The 17,198-nt window shown below is 45.1% G+C and overlaps 1 protein-coding gene across 1 annotated transcript in view; it reads left to right on the forward strand.

The window, feature by feature from the left end:
• The window catches only part of Rab31 (RAB31, member RAS oncogene family), a 115,651-nt gene that overhangs the window by 45,761 nt on the left and 52,692 nt on the right, over positions 1 to 17,198 (forward strand). The window contains exons 2-3 of the mRNA XM_055628373.1: positions 1,384 to 1,463; positions 7,775 to 7,856. Coding sequence (XP_055484348.1) covers positions 1,384 to 1,463; positions 7,775 to 7,856 — 162 coding nt within the window. The remainder of the gene's footprint in view (positions 1 to 1,383; positions 1,464 to 7,774; positions 7,857 to 17,198) is intronic.

A 17,198-nucleotide genomic window follows, 5' to 3' on the forward strand; every position in this document is an offset into this window, starting at 1 on the left:
GGTCTTCTGCAAGAACAGCAAGGACTCTTATCTACCAAGCCATGTCATCAGCATCAAACTTTGGGCTTTTAAAAATCGCACCTTGAGGGGGTAGGCATGTGACTTGGTTGGTAGGAGCAGAGCGTGTAAAGCACATGAAGCCCCGGGTTTGATCTCTCGTGAAGAATAAGCTAATCTTGATGGTACATCACCCCTGCCTTCCTAGCACTCTCTGAGAGGTGGAGGTCGAAGGAACAGTTCAAGGCCCTTCTTGTCTGTAGTGAGCTTGAGGCCAGCTTGGGCTAGAGACACTCAAAATACATAAGTGAATAGATAACTAACTGAACAAAGTCATATCTCTAACTTATGAGAACACACACATCTTTTAATGATCTGAATTAGTCAGGTGTTTTGTTGTTGTTGTTTGTTTCTATGGAAAAATACCTATGATAAACAAGTTCAAAGCAGGAGATGTTTATTTAGTTTCAGTTTCAGAGGTTCAGTCCATCTTTACTTAGAAGCTCTGGGGTTGTTGGCTGGAGCATGCAATGTTCTTTAATCGGGAGACGCTGGTACCTGTATGTGGGGCTCAACCCCCTCTACCCAGAGGGAATCTTTTGCTCTCTCTGCCTAAGCATATATAACCCCTTCCTTCTTGCATGTGCCTGATGTCTCAAGTCCTGGTTTTCCAAAAAGCCCTCTTGCTTCCTAGACTGCCTTCCAGCAACACCTGTTTCAGCCTTGCTCACTGCGGCTTGCTGATTCCCTAGCCTCAGTCCTGCTGGGTCAGGCTCTGTCTCAGGCACAGTCTCTCCCTGAGGCACTGTTGGTATCATCCATCTGTCTGGGCTCCGTCTCTGTGACCTTGTGAATTTGAGCCTGTTCTCTAAGCTCTTTGTTAGGGCTTAGAAAGGAAGTAGAGGCACACGTCTGTGTTTGATTTCCATTGTGTAAGGGATTCCTGTCTTGATCAACTTTAAAGAATTGTTTCCTTAAAAAAGCTCTGAGAGAGACCATTATAGAACGCAGCAAAACCAGAGGTTAATATCACCCACTCTGAGGAGACACTGGGAATGCAGAGATTCAGAGGTCTTCCGTGGTGTTCCCTAGATGCAGATTAACCTGACAATGTGACTTTGGAAAACATCAGTTCTCTCTCTTGCAAAACAACATGGCAGGATGCCACAGATCTTCTCTAGACCCTTCCTTGCTGCTAGATGTGAGATGTGTTTCTAAACCTGCTTTTACTGTGCTTATTTTCTATGATGTAAATGTACATCATAGAATATTCTAGTAGGGAATAGTGGATGTCCTTTTCTGCTCCTGTAGTTCACCCCCTTGTCATGTGTTCATATCATGTCAGACTTGGTGGATTTTCATGGCTGTGCCTTCATTCTCTTCTAGGACACGGGGGTTGGGAAATCAAGCATCGTGTGTCGGTTTGTCCAGGACCACTTTGACCACAACATCAGCCCCACCATTGGGTAAGTGCCAGCATGGTTGTATGTGTGTGTGTGTGTATTGTTGTTGTTCTTGACATCCTTTCTTTTTATGACAAAGATTTCTAACCTCACCAGTGAGAATTGATCCTAACTCCAGAAATTTAGGGCTATTGCTCTTGTGATTTTTTTTCCATGCCAACCTTCTTCCTCTTGAAGGGAAAGACCATTTCTTGACTGGCAAGACCATGGATCTGAAAAGTGGTTGCCTTCATCTCCAGATGGGAGATGGTATGCATCACCAGCTCCTGATGGGTGGCTGTGTTGCCTGGTTTTAATTGCCAGAAAACTTGTCCAGTGCACATTGGGGAAGTGTAAAGCTTGAGTGGAATGAAGCATTTTTTTCTTTTCTGGCATAATCTAATGCTGAGCATTTCCCATTGCTTAAGTTTTCTGTGACAACATGTTTTTTGATGGTTGCAATGTCTTATGGGTGTTGCAATGCCTTTTAAGAGCTTCAGTGCATTATGGGAGCTGCTCTACTTCCTGCCTGCTTTGCTCCTCACTGTCTTCTGGTGTCAGGAAGACTCAGCTCTCCTGTGGGCTTTAGAATTCCTAAGGTTTTTCCCTGACATAGTTAACTTGCACTCATATTTTCTCTTTTGGAATTTTGAGATTATTTCTAACCTTCAGTTTCAGAAAAAATAAGGCTACCAGGAAAACTTCCTAAATAAAACATAGACTTATTAGAGGATGATAGAAACGGAATTCTTAATTTCCAAAGCCTTGATTGATTATCTATCCCAAAGCTTGTTAACTTGGTGAACCAGAAATCTTGCCTGAGGGTTCCTTTTGTTTAGCCTTTATGGTACTTTCTCTTTCTTTCTTTTTTAAGATTTTACTTTATTATTTACATGGTGTTCTGCCTGCATGTACACCTGCACATCAGAAGAGGGCACCGGATCTCATTATAGATGATTGTGAGCCATCATGTGGTTGCTGGGAATTGAACTCAGAACCTTTGGAAGACCAGCAGTGCTCTTAACCTCTGAGCCATCCTTCTAGCCCCTTTATGGCACTTTAAGAAGTTCAAGCCAGCATGTCAGTTCCTTTCCTTCCTGCAGTAGACCAATACCTAAGAAGACAGCTTAAAGGAGGAGAGCTTGTTTTGGTGGCTGCTTGGCTCTATATGTTAGGCAACAGGAGCCTGTAGTGGAGGCGAGCTGCTGTTCACTGTGTAGTGGCCAAGAAATGGGGGAAAGAAGACAGGAAGAGGCTAAGGAAAGATACAGCATCTAAGGACACGCCCTTGGTGACTCACTTCCTCTCCCTAGACCCTTCTTCCTACTTCTCAATAACGCCATCATAGTATAAACCTGTCAAATAATTAATCTACTCATCAGGCCAGAGCCTCATGATCTAATAGTTCCTGGAAATGCCCTCATGGACACACCCAGTGGTCTGTTCCACTGCTTCCTCAGGTGTCTCTCCACGATGGCCAGTACTGAAGAACTGAGGTATGTCCCCTCCCCCTTCCTGGCTTCTCTTGAGAGATCCATGGGTGCAGAGAGTGAGGTATGGCCATCTGCCAAGCAGCCAGGTAGGCACATGTACAGGCTGACAGATTCTGAAGTTTCAGGGTCTCCTGTGACTTAGTGTTACTGTTATTTTGTCAGTATGATTGTCTCACCTCATCTGCCTCATTGGATTATGTTACCTGCCTGAGCCTGTGGGCATTTCAGTTCAAGTCCCTGACCCAAGCGTTAATGTGATAGTTTCCCCGGGTCAGAGCACATAGGTGGCCACAGAGCTTCGAACTTGACTCGGGCCAAGCCAGGCAGAGCTGGGGGTGTGGCTTCCATAGTATAGGGCTTGTATGGCATGGGTCTGATCACAGCACCACCGAAACCAACCAGACAGACAGATGACAAGCCATGTGAGTCTGTTCTCAAAGCCTATCTTGTTCTTCCCATCAGAATCACAGTTGTAAAAGGACATTATTTCTGCATCAGAAGCACTAGCCCACGTCACCTCGGTGACTCATATCTGTAGTCACGCAGACTATGAAACATAGGTGACTCAAAGACAGCTATGCCATGGGCTACGTCCAGGCATGAAAGCTGCAACCCCAGAGCTTCCCGCAAAGCCTGCACACATGATCATGTATGCCGCAGCTCTATGAGAAGACATATCTTTTGTACAGTGTTGTTGCCATGTGAATCTTGTTTTATTATATTATAAAAAAAGGTATTTATTGGGGGAGTGTAGGTGCATTTATTTTTTTTAGCTCTTTTATTGTTTTTTTTTTATATCTACTACCCTTCTCCATCCCAATCCTTTCCAACACCCTAACACTAGGTAGGCAAGAAAGAAGGTTAGACAGGAAAGAGGACATAGACCTCTTTAGACTGCTTCCTGCTATTTAGGGTCATCAGGTTCCTAGGGGCAAGTCTAATCTTTTTTGTCAGAATATCCAGCAATCCAACAAGAGTAATTTCAACAGCAGGGACTGCCAGTGGCTGGGGTAGCAGCAGAGGGAGCAGCAGCCACCACAGGCCCTCAGAGCTCTCCCATTTATATGTCTCCAGAGTCCCCAGAATTAAACTACCTGCAGCTGGCAAAGATCACACCCCTGCCAGAGAAGAAGGCACATTATAGTCAGCTTTCATGGTAAATCTGAAGCAGCTCCATATCCCACACCTGGGATTAAAACAAAAACAAACACATTCACGTAACATAACTGGCTTTTTAAATACCAAAATTCTCAGTACAGGGGATGGTAATGTTTGCACATTTGCCACAGTGTACATGTGGAGGTCAGAGGACAACTCGAGGGAGTTCATTCTCTCCATCTATCCTCTAGGTCCAGAGGATCAAACTCAGGTTTTCAGGCCTGGTGGTACCCACTTGTACTCTTTTCTTGAAGCATCTTCCTAGCCTGTACTATGATTCTTGTAAGTTTTAGGAACTTTCTGGGTCTTCTGAGTTTCATTTATTTCCTGAGACTGCTGGGTTTCCCCTCCTTTCTGAGTCTTATGAGACCCCCCCCTTCCCTCATAAGATGTTTGAAATTGAGTGAACTGTCTAAACAGCAGAGTGTAATGAGAACAAGTAGGAGATGTCATTTTCTATCTATTGTAATGGAAAAATTTGAAAGATGGAAAAGCATTGGAGAGAAGACCATCTCATACGTGTATAGGTTGACATAACCCAAATTTGGCATATGTATCAAATGTGGATGATATTTGCTTTTTAAGAAATAAGGCTAAAGCTGAACATGGTGGCCCATACCTGTGATCCTAGCATTCAAGAGGTTAAGGCTTGCATTGGCCACATAGGGAGTTCAAAGCTGCTGTGGGTTATATAGTAAGACCCTGTCTCAAACAAAAACAAATATATTGCAATTAAAATTTAAAAAAGTTATAAGACTAAGAGGGTAGGCAATTAAACCTCAGTGGTGGAGCAGGTGTTTAGCCATTACAGTTGCAGCTCTGGCTTCAACCCCAGCAGTCACTCCACAAACAAACAAACACATGAAAAAAGAAAACAAAAAACAGAAAAGAGAAGAATTAAGTCTATGGAAGCAGTTATACAAGGACACAGCATTCACTGAATAGACACATAACGTGGTGAGCCGCATTCAGTCATTTTCGACACGGAGGTTCCAGTCATCAAAAATGGGAAGGTTCATGGGATATATAACATTATCTAGAGAGTTATCCATTTTCCAGCAAAGAGTTTGTTTAACAAAAAAAACAAACAGTTGAGGAGGGACTTAGCGTTAGCCATGGCTCGGTGCTGAGCTGGCGGTTGGTTTTTATTGATTGAATTTCGTGTGTGTGTGTGTGTGTGTGTGTGTGTGTGTGTGTGTGTGTGTGTACTACACACTACTTGGTGGGGTGTAGTACTATTCTTCGATATATTTGCTCTCAGTAGTAGTCTGGAAGGTCTGATGTCAAAGAGATGCATGATAGATAATATTGACTCGTGTCACACGGTGACCTAGACTTTGGCTTCACTCCAGTTGTGGGTTGATCACTTGACAGCAGAGGTTAACCTTTGTGAGTGTGTATGGCGGGGGGGTGTGGAACTGCAGGGGCTCACATGAGGCTTCTGCAATTAGCCTTTTAGTGTTATTTTTTGTGTAGCCCTGGCTGTCCTGGACTCACTTTGTAGACCAGGCTGGCCTTGAACTCACAGAGTAGCCTGCGGCTACCCCCAGAGTACTGTAACCCCAGCATGTCTGAGATTATAGGCATGCACTACATCGCCTGGTTTATCCTTAGGAAAACCAGAGGTGGAAGAAACAGTGCCGTGATGAGCCCTGACGGCACTGTTGAACTCTGAGTTGGACCATGCTGGGCCACAAGGAAGTGTAAGCGAGCTTCTCTGAGCTGTGCCCTCCCAAACTGCAGACTGTGTCCCCCGAGAAGAACATTATTACGGCACCTCAAAAATTACCTTGATTTAATAATGCTATACATGGCATACATGTAGTCCAATTTCTGATTCTTACACCTCTCACTCTCTCTGTTTTTTTTTGTTTTTTTTTTTTTTTTTGAGATAGGGTTTCTCCATGTAACCTTGGCTGTCCTGGAACTCACTACATAGACCAGGCTGGCCTTGAACTCACAGAACTCACAGAGATCCACCTACCTCTGTGCTGGGATTAAAAGTGCATGCTACCACCACCCAGTTCTGGGTGCTCTTTTATCCCATGAATATTCATGCTAAATTATTCTATACCCTGTCCTAGGTCTCCCGCTCGTCCCAGAGAAGTCCCCGCCCAAGGTTTCTCTTCTCTGCGAGCCCTCTGTCTTCCCGCCCCCGCTCTCCCCAGCTCTGATATCCACCCTCACTTCTCTCCTCGTTCCCTCTCCTACCCTGTTCCCTCTCTTCAACCACTTCTGCGACCTGTTATATTTCTACTTCTGAGTGGAAGTTAAGCATCCTCCCTTGGGTCCTCCTTGTTACTTATCTTCTTTGGGTCTGTGAGTTGTAATATGATTGTCCTGTACTATATGGCTGAAATCTACTTGTAAGTGAGGACATACCATGTGTGTCTTTTTGGGTCCAGTCCTCCCTTTTGTATAGAAGTGTGCATATGTTTTTGTTATTTATCCCTGTGCTGGGTAGTTTTGTGTCAACTTGACACAGGCTGATGTCTTCTGAGAGGAGGGAGCCTCCATGGAGAAAATGCCTTCCTAAGATCCAGCTGTAAGGCATTTTTAAAATCAGTGATGGGGGCGGGCGGCCTATGGTAGGTAGTAGTACCCCTAGGCTGTGGTCCTGGGTTCTATAAGAAAGCAGGCTGAGCAAGCCATGAGGAGCAAGCCAGTCAGAAGCACCCTCTATGGCCTCTGCCTCAGCTGCTATCTCCAGGTTCCTGCCCTGCTTGAGTTCCTGCCCTGACTTCCTCTAATGATAGATTATGGTCTCGAAACGTAAGACAAATAGACCCCTTTCCCCCAAGTTGCTTTGGTCCTGGTGTTTGTTGCAGTCATAGAAATCCTGCCTGAGGCATGCCCTGTGTTTATGCAGACAGGCTGAGATTTAAATACATTCTTCTGCTACCTACTGATGATACGGGATTCATGTCAGCACAGGGAATATGTTAAGACGGCTTTCTTTTTATATTTCGAAGTCAAAGTCTTCGCTTTTGTTTATTTAGTTTTTGGTTTTTTGAGACAGGTTTACACTCTTACACCTCTAGCTGTCTTGGAACTCGCTCTGTAGACCAGGCTGGCCTCAAACTCACAGATATCCACCTGCCTCTGCCTCCGAGTGCTAGGATTTAAAGGCATGCACCACTACTGCTCAGCTAATCAAAGTCTTAAAAATTATAAAATGAGATTTGTTTTCTCACACTATAAGAAATAGGTTTTAATATCTAAGACATCTGACATTTCCCTGACATCCAGTGAATATTACTCTAGGACAAGTGAATCTGTTTCTGCATGCGTTTTTTAAAATAAGATTTTGTGTTTATTTTATGGGTGTGAGTGTTTTGTCTGTATGTGTGTCTACACAACATGTATGTGCTGAGGAAGCCAGAAGAAGGTATCAGATCCCCTGGAGTTACAGATGGTTGTAAGCTGCTGTGTTATTGTTAGGAACCAAACTTAGGTCCTCTGCAAGAGCAGCTGGTGCTCTTAACCACTGGGCCATCCCCCCAGTCCACACATTCTTTATGTTTTGAAACTCCAGCTGGATTATATAAAATACAGACTATTTCATTTGCCATGGCATCACTCTCATTACTGCTTTGTTCTTGGGGTCCTCTTGTGGCATAGCACCAGCTTGGGTTCATGAGTCTCTGGAGATTTGCTAACGCAGGGGGTTGACTCTCTTTTCAGGGCATCTTTTATGACCAAAACTGTGCCTTGTGGAAATGAACTTCATAAATTCCTCATCTGGGACACCGCTGGCCAAGAGCGGGTAAGTACATGCTGCTTCTGGCTTCCTAGAGACAGAATGGGGCTAGCTTCTGCATTTTTTTTTTTAATATACAGGAAAAGTTTGAAAACAAATGCTATGAGATAGAGCTTAAGAAATAAAAAGCTAGCCAGGTGTGGTGGCACACACCTATAATCCTAGCACTCTGGGAGGAAGAGGCAGATCACTGTGAGTTTGTGGCCAGCCTGGTCTACAAAATGTGTCCAAGTCAAGGCTACACAAAGAAACCCTGTCTTGAATAAACCAAAACCAAATCCAAAACAAACAAACAAACAAACAAACAAACAAACAAAAACCTAACAGGTTATTTTAAGTGAATCCCTGCTCTTTACTTAAATTTGAATAAGTATGGTATTTCTAGTAGTTGTTATTTTAGCCAGAATTGCCTTACATAAAAATATAACTTGTTCATTTTTAATTGGTACTGGTTTTCTGTGATGGTCTCTGTCTGTCATAAAGAGAAGTTTCCTGGATGAGGGGCGAGGACTACATTTACCTGTGGGTATGAGGACAAATATTAAGAATGTAGGTAGGTACTGTGCTGGTTCAGTAAAGTGGTGGCTGTAGCTCGAGCTGGGCCAGCAAGTTGTTCCTCAGTGACAGGGTCCTAAGTGGGAGGTGGAGGAGATGAGAAGATAAAGAAGATGGGAAAGTGTGGAATCAGGAGGCATGCAAAGTGAATCCAGGACAGTTTGGGATCAGCCTGGTCTACAAAGTGAGTCTAGGACAGCCAAGGATACACAGAGAAACCCTGTCTCAAAAAACAAAACAAACAAACAAAAAAGAAGTACAGCATTGAATATACTGTTTCAGGGGTAAAACGGGGACAAAATGAGCAGAAACTACCATGCAACTGAAGGCAGGAGGAAGTAAAACAGCGTTGCACAAGGGGAACACAGGCATTTCAAGAGCATTGCAGAGCACACGGCGGCTTCAGAACTTATAGCCGTAGCGCCCTAACAGGGGAAGAGTTGGGTTCTCGTGATCTGAAGCTCTGGCCCCAGGCCCTTCCCAGCTCTGCCAAACACGTTCCTGGCTTCAGAGAAGGAACGTGTTTCTTTTGCATACACCAGCGCCTCAGGGAAAGCCTTGGATCAGTGCAGCCCTCTTCCAAGATCTGTTATTTCTCTAGCCCTGGGGATGTGGCTAGGTTTCCTGGACCAGGCTTGATTTCCCTCTCCTCGAGTGGGTCTTAAGTCCAGTGAGACAGCTGTCGGTTTCTGCCCAAGTATGTGCACCACTACTGTGCCTGTAGTTATCTTGCTGTTGTGGCTGTTCTGGTTCCTGGGCATCTCAGCTGAGTGGGCCCATTGGTTGCTTCCCTTCTGGTATCATGAAAGCTAGTCCTCTGGAAGGAGGCTCTCAGCCCAGTTCCAGCTCAGGGGCCTCTGGAACGTGTTTTTGAAGAACACGGGTATCTTTAGCAATAGGGACTTAGTTTTCACCTCTGGAGGGGGCGGGGCAACCAAAGGCAAGAGCAAGAGCCTGTAATGTGTCCTCACCCAACAACTCAAAAGAGGGCTCATCATGCCCGGTTTTGGTAGATGGTCCTTGGCTCCTAGAGGGAGCCTTGTCAGCTCAGATGGGAAAATTTCATTTATACTGTTATGTATATGTCTATGTGAGGGTGTTGGATCCCCTGGAACAGGAGTGATAGACAGTTGCGGGCTGCCATGTGGATGCTGGGATTTGAACCCAGGTTTTCTGGAAGAGCAGTTAGTGCTCTTAACCACTGAGCCATCTCTCCAGCGCCTTTTAAAAGTATGATTCCTTATAACTTTTTCAGACATATTTGCTGTTATTTTACCCCTTCTTCCTCACCCTTCTCGTTAAACCCCCTTCCTGTTTTTCCCATTTACCCTATCAGGTCACTTGTACCCTATTATTCTGTTTCTATTGTTCCTGTACCTCCAAGTCCCCAGCTTAGCAATGGACTTTATTCACTGTGTCCCAAAGGTTTTGTTGTGTGGTGTTCCCGTTTTCATTTTAATTTCATTCCAAAAAGATTTTTTTTTTAAATTTCTCTCTTGATTTCTTCTTTGACCCAGTCATATATTGCTTGTAGAAAATGGGTAGATTTTGTTTCTTGATCTATTCAGTTCAGTCTGTGGGGTGTTCTGAACGAAAATGGCCCCCATAGGCTCATCTATTTGAATGTCTGATTCTCAGTTGGTGGACTGTGTAGGTAGGATTAGGAGGCGTGGCCTTGCTGGAGGTGTGTCGCTAGAGGTGGGCTTTGAAGTTTCAAAAACCCATACCAGGCCCAGTCTGGCTCTCTTTCTGCCTTGGGCCTGCAGACCGGAGTGTCAGCTCTCAGCTTCTCCTTCAGTACCCTGCTGGCCCTCCTGCTCCCATGCTTCCCACTGTGGACCAATTCAGTCAGCTTTTTCATACAACCCAGAACCACCTGCCTGGGGTCAGCATTGTCTGGTGTGCCAGACCCTCCCTCATCAATCATTAAGAAAATGTTTCCACAGCTCAATATAGTGGGAGAATTTTCCCAGAGGAGGTTTCCTTTTCCCAAATGAGTCCAGCTTGTGTCGAGTTGGCCAGAAACTAGCCAGGAAAGCTTCTAATAAACTATTTAATTCTCTTAATGTTCTTGTCTGTCTCTAAAAGCCTTCTGTTTCTCGTCTTTCACTCAATGGAAGAATAATCCTTAGTTTATATCATCTGATTCTTACAAACCTAGTGCTCATGTAATATTCATCTTATAGAAGCCCTCCCTTTAAAACCAAAGTTCTGGTATTTTTAGGTTAAAGCATTTTAAAGAATATTTTAAGAACTGGATAATTTCCTGTCCTGCAAATGCTAAACTCATTAAAATGTCTTTTCTTGTGCTGCTAGTTGAGAGCACAGACTTTCATGAAGTGCAGGCCTGGTCCATTCTCTCAGCTGCCATTCGGCGGTGGCCACTGATTGGCAAATTCCGGGTAGCACATTTACAGAGAAGTCCGTGCTTAGAGGGGTCTCCCTTCTTTGCTCACCTGGGTTTCTTTGCATTCGGTTGGCTGTTTTTCACTTGCTTGTTTGTTTTGTCTGTGGGCTGTCGTGGAAACCTAACTGAGGTTTTCTCGCTGCCGTGCCTTGGCTCTTGGGAAGGGTGGTCAGTCAGTTTCACAGGTGGCTGGCTCAGACATGAGCGAGCAGCAGCACCACTCTGCCACCTGCTGATGTTTCTCGTGACTTCAGACACCATCCTGAGCGCCCCGTCAGCAGTCACTTCTCGCCCTGCACCATGAGGTACCTGTACTTACCTCATTGACCACTGAGGTCACTGAGTCACAGAGATTAAGCATGCTGCTCGTGGCTAATGCAGCGTAAAGCTGAACAGTCTGGGTCCTGGGTTTTCTTTTCTTTTGCTTTTGTAACAGAAACCTCAGAGCTGAAAACAAAGTCATCTACCCAGGGGTTTCTACTGTTGGCACCAGCCTGTCATTCTTCAGTTGCCTCTGTGCTCATTGATAACTTTCTTGGGGAGGTCTTGGCTCTAGGAGCAGCTGTTTCCCTGTGCTCTAAACAGGGCATTGATGCTTCCTTAGATGTCTGAGTGAGCTGGCAGCTTTAGATGAAATTCGGCTCTGACCGTCCCTCTGACTGTGTTTCAGCTTGCCCAGTTTCTATGTCAAAGGAAAATAGCACCAGGAAAATTTCAGTTGATCTTAATTGCTAATAACCTTAGTGTGTTTTCTTAACATCCAGCTGCTACAGGTTGTGGATAGCACTGATTATAGTAACATGTATATGTGTAGATATGTATATTATTATGGTTCTGCATATGGAACTGAGCCACCCTCAGCTCTACATTCATAATTCCCAGGAGCACTGTGTGGCAGGGATAATCTTTATGTTTCTAGTCAGGGAAGGTTTCTAATTTGCCTAAGTATTTCAGGTGAATGTTTTCAGAATAAATGAGAGGCTGTGGGGATCAGGGCTATGGGGCCTTACAGGCTTCAGTCTTGCTTCCCCTCAGTGGCCTGGCTTGGTTCTTCTTGGGCTGGCCTACCACTAGTCAGTATTCGAAGGTCTGGTGTCCTTTGATGGAGTCTCAAGTCTGTCCAGCTTCTCGGTTGTTTCTGCAGCTTGTTGCCAGCTTTAATTGTGCTTGTAATGATGTCACCTTATGGAGGAGTTAAGAATAAATTCCTGGCTGCTGCCTGTGCCTGTTCTGTTTTATGAATTATTGGAGTCTAGTCGATTTTATCATCCCCCAACCCTATGTCTTTGTAGAGATCTGCCACTGTCCTCTGCTCTTTCAGAATTTAAACAGGCAATATCTTTGGGACAGTGTTGTAGCAATGTAGTGACATGGGTTTCAGTGTTGCCAGAGGTTGAACGCTCATTGTGTTAGCGATTTACTGTTTGTTCACCTGGGAGGGGGGCGTGCCAGCTTCTGCCTGGCACGCACAGTCTGCTGGCGGTGCCCTGCTTGCTGTCCAGCCCCGGTTCTCTTACATCTGTGGCACAAATTCATGTGCTCTGCAAGTTATTTTCTCTGTGAGCACAGGCAGCCATTTCTTCAGGGCTGAAGAGTATGTTGGGCTTCAGTCATGCCCGAATCATGCTTTCTTCACACAACCTGGACTCTGTAAGCGCAGGATGTGTTCTTAACCACTGAGCCATCTCTCTAGCCCCTTGTAAAGTTTTTAAATGAATGAAACATTAAGAATGAAAACTTCTAAGAAAGAACAAATTTAGTAATACTATAAGAAAGCCAAGCCCGGTGTCATAGGTTTGTAATCCCAGTTTCTCAGGAGGCTGCCGAAAGAGGCTAAACATTTTCAAGGCCTTATGGGTTAAGGTGAGTTCAAGGAGAGCCAGGCAGTTTAAGAAGACCCATTTTTAAAAATAAAGTGTGAGCCTGGTGTGGCTTCTTGTGCCTGCGGGTCCTATCATTTAAGAGCAGCTGAGACAGACTGGACTACACAGTTAACTCCAGGCCAACCTGGGCTACACAGTGAGACTGTCTCAAAAAACCAAGCAAACAAAAAGTCGGGGAAGCTTGGACTGGAGAGGTGTCTCAGTAGTTAAGCGCAGTTGCTGCTTTTATTTCCAGCACCCACATTAGGCAGTACGCAACCATCTCTATCTCCAGCTCCAAGAGAGCTGGTTTTCTTCTTTGGCTTCTTTGGGCACCTGTGTCATGGGCGCTCACCAGAGGTGACCACTCAGACATAGTGTGCAGCCAGTTGAAAGTCTTTATTCCATCCATCTGGAACTACACTCAGACATGGATCCAATGTAGCCCTGAGCATTTAGAGCAGTGGTTCCTGCCTCTGCTTCAGGACCCCTTTAAGACTGCTGAGAAACATCGGATCTTTATGTTATGATTCATAACAGTAGCAAAATCACAATTATGAAGAATTATGAGAATAATTTTGTGGCTGGGGAGTCACAATGAGAGGAACTGTATCAAAGGGTTGCAGCATTAGGAAGGTTAAGAACCACTGGTTTAGAGCAGGGATATTTTAAGGGCAAAAACCACATCCTGGTATCTTGATGGGCAGCTGCAAGGGAAGGTTTTGCACAGTCAAGCAGTTTAACAGAAGCCAAGATAAATTAGCGGGAGCATCTTGGCCTCAGGTTCCTAGAATAGAGCTGGATAATTTTCTATGGGATTTCCCATCAAGGAGATCAAATTCTCGTCAATCCTGAAATGACCTCAGCAAGGGCCTCCACACTGTCTTGCCCCGTCACACCTGCAGCCACACGCACATACCCACACACACAGACAAATACCTACACACATAAGACAAAGATTCTAAATGTTAGAAACAAGCCCAAACTTTATACTTTGAGAAAAGCGGCAGAAGCAACTGAGCAGTTCACTGGGCTGGGTAGCCATGGCTCACTCGGAACACTCAGGTTCTCAGGTGCCTCAGAGGCTGGAGGTTGCTGGGGAAGGCCGGCTAGAATGAGAAGGCCTCTCCTGGAGTAAGAATATGGATTCCAGGAAAAGCAGCCATGGAGTCAGGATTGATAGTTTAGCCTTCTACGGGCCTCTGTGGGGTTCTCTTGCCAGTGTTTGTTGGAGGGCCAACATCACCCACTTTATTCAGACATCTTTCTGCAGAATTTCCTTACACATGATGTAGGAAGTTCTGCCCAGAAGTTTTCTGTTTTAAAATATATCTATCTATATCTATATCTATATCTATATCTATATCTATATCTATATCTATATCTATCTATCTATCTATCTATCTATATCTATCTATCTATCTATCTATCTATCTATCTATCTCAGAAGCTATACAAATAACATTGGCCTGTCCATAGCCCTTCAAAGATACTCACTGCTTCCTCGTGTCAGAAACGGGAGCCCTTTCCTGTGTTGGGGTCTGTGACATTCATCCATGTATGGCTTCCGGGGACTCGGACCTGACTGGGGTGATGAGGAAAGGAAGAAGAGACAAATAGAGCCACGGAAAAGCTGGGATGGGGTGGGGCGGACAGTCCAGAAGCCCAGCATGTTTATTATATAGACTTAAATAGGGAGGCAGATCTATGCCTGCAGCTGGACAAGGAGACAGGCTTATTACACACATAAACAAGGAAGCGGGGTCATGGTGTTTGCATGGATGGAGAGGCGTGTTCATCTGGTCCTGGTAGGAACAGTCTCTGGAAGGGAGCCATCTTCAGGCCTTGAGCATCTGTGTGGAGAAGCTATGGTGGACGATTTCCGAAGACTGTTAACATTCACACAGGGACCTAGAGGGAGGGTGTTGCCAGTTCCCGTTGAGCCTCAGCTTGGGGCGGAAGCTCAGACATCCCTACAGTGGTCCTTGGCGTGGTCATGTGAGCAGAATACCTTCATTCAGGGTCTTGCCCAGGGCTTCTGCTTACCCCAGGGAAGAGTCTAGAAAAAGAATGCAATGAAGGTAGCCATGACTGTGGAATTCTCCGTTCCCTTCCTTTCTTACAGCCCTCTCCTTACCCTCTCCAACTCACTCAAAGCTGCAGCCATGTTCTGTTGTCTTGCTCTCCTTGCCTTGGGGCCAGTGGAACCCGGCTTTTTTACCTTCTGGGTAAGCCGCCGTGGTGCCATGATGGTTAGGAGCCTCAGTCACAGAGCATGCCTGTCTTGGCATTTGCTTCTTTGTCTCTTGCTGGTATGCGGAATATTGCTCATCCCATTTCTTTCTCTAGAACTCAGCTTCATCAAGACCTAGTTAGTTCATACACAGCATATTTCATCTGTTTAGAATGTGTTCAGTGAACACGGCAGAGTGTTCATGATTGTGCAACTGTTACTGCAGTCATAAAATTTTAGCATGTTTTCAACTTTACAAAAAGAAACTATGGCTATATTAGAAGTCACTATCAATTTCCCTTCAGCTTCTTCTCTCTCCCCACTCACTGCCATCTTTTTTTTTTTCTAATGGCTCTTGGGATCCAACCCATGATCTCGCACATACTAAGTCCAGTTCTCCCCTGAGATTCCTAGGCAGGTTCCTTCCTATTTCCAGACTTGCGTGGTGCTTTTATACAAAAGGGAATTATACAACCTGTGGGGTTTGTGTGTGTGTGTGTGTGTGTGTGTGTGTGTGTGTGTGTGTCTGGTTTCTTTCACTTAGCATACTGCAGGTTTGCTCTCATGGTAGCACAATTAAGTATTTCTCTTATTTTGTGCTGAATAGCAAGCAGCCTGCTGTATAGATATGTAAGTCGAGTATCCATTGGTTGAGACATTCAGTATTGGGGATGGTTCAGGTTTCTGAGCGTTCGAGTTTTGGAATGTGTGCATAGATGTAATGCCGTGTCTGCAGATGGGGCCTGTGGTGGTTTTTCTCCGTTGTCAGCCTCACCTCTGGGTACGTCTGTGAGAGGTTTCCTGGGCAGGTAGGAAGACCTCCCTAACACGGATGGTAACATTCCAGGGTCTGGGGTCTGCTGGCGGTGCAGGCTGTCTTTACTCCCAGCACTCAGTAGGCAAAGACAGGTGGTTCCCTGGGAGTCACGGCTAGTCTGGTCTGCATAGCATGTTCCGGGCTGGCTGATGCCAAGCCCCGGATTCATCTCTCTTCACCTCTAACTGTTGTGTGACCAGCTGCCTCGGCTTCTGTCACCATACTTTCTCCGCCATGATGGAGTGCACCCTCAAACTGTGACTGAATTGTCAGGTGTTAGCATACCTGTGAGTCATGTGATGCAAAACCCATGTTTCAGCATACAAATCTATGTATGCTTCATATCTACCTTTTACGTGCAGCCTGAAGATAATACTGGATTTCCACCTTGCAACATCATGTTGGCGCTCCATCTTCCGATACTGGGATAGTTTGGGTTTTCAGAGCCTGTACTGTACACTGTTTATCTATTTATTGACTTACAGACCTTTGGGTTATTTCCACTTTGGGCTATTACGGGGAATGATGCTGTGAGCATTCAGGTCCAAGTTTCTGTGTGGATGTGTGCACTATTTTAGCAACGTGGGTAAAGAGTCGACTCAGTGGGTTATGTGGTACCAATAGTCAACACCCAGAAGAACCCCCAAGCTGGTTTTCCAAAGTGGCTCTGCCACTTAGCTTCCCACCAGCAATGCACGAGGACGCAGCTACTCTACACTGTCAGCAGCCAGTGTCTGCAAGACGCGTGCCTACGCTTTCTCCCAGGGCTCTGACAATGTTAGTGCCTACCTGTGCCTCGGAGCTCTGTGTACAGCCAACTGTTGTGCATCTCATGTGGAAGGGATCCAAGTCTACACATCTGCTTGTCCCAGCGGGACTGATTGGAAAGGTGGCTCTTTTTCCGATTACCTGCTGGGCCTTCCCTGGACAGCAGCTGGACAGAACTGTGAGGCTTCATTCTGGACTCCGAGTTAGCTTGCTTTGACGTGGATCCTCACCCTCACACCAGTACCACCCTGTCCTCAGGACTGTGGCTTTGTGCTAGGATTTGAAGAGAAGAAGTCAGCGCTCTGATTTTGTTCTTTTCTGAAATTGTATTAGTGTGTAGAATAATGGACTTCATATATGTCTATCTTTGTAATTTGCTTATGTTCATCCAACCATTACCCTCTTTTGACCTGCCCTCCTTTCATGTCCTGCTGGTATCCTACCCCCAAAATACTTTTCTCTCTACTTTCCCGTCGTATGTATGTATGTAATTATACATAGATTCTGTATAAGGAAGAAAACAGTGAATATTTGTCTGTCTCCCCTCATTATCCTCTCTTGAAGCTCCCCCTCCATTTCTCCCCTTTTTAGATCCTCTTTAGGGGATTTGTTTCTCTCCTATATGTTTCCCCTTTTACTTTCATATTATTTATCTACCGTCTATCTATCTATCTATCTATCTATCTATCTATCTATCTATCTATCT

Source organism: Psammomys obesus, unplaced genomic scaffold (genome assembly GCF_907164565.1).
Source record: "Psammomys obesus unplaced genomic scaffold, mPsaObe1.curated_primary_1811, whole genome shotgun sequence".
Taxonomy (NCBI): Eukaryota; Metazoa; Chordata; class Mammalia; order Rodentia; family Muridae; genus Psammomys; species Psammomys obesus.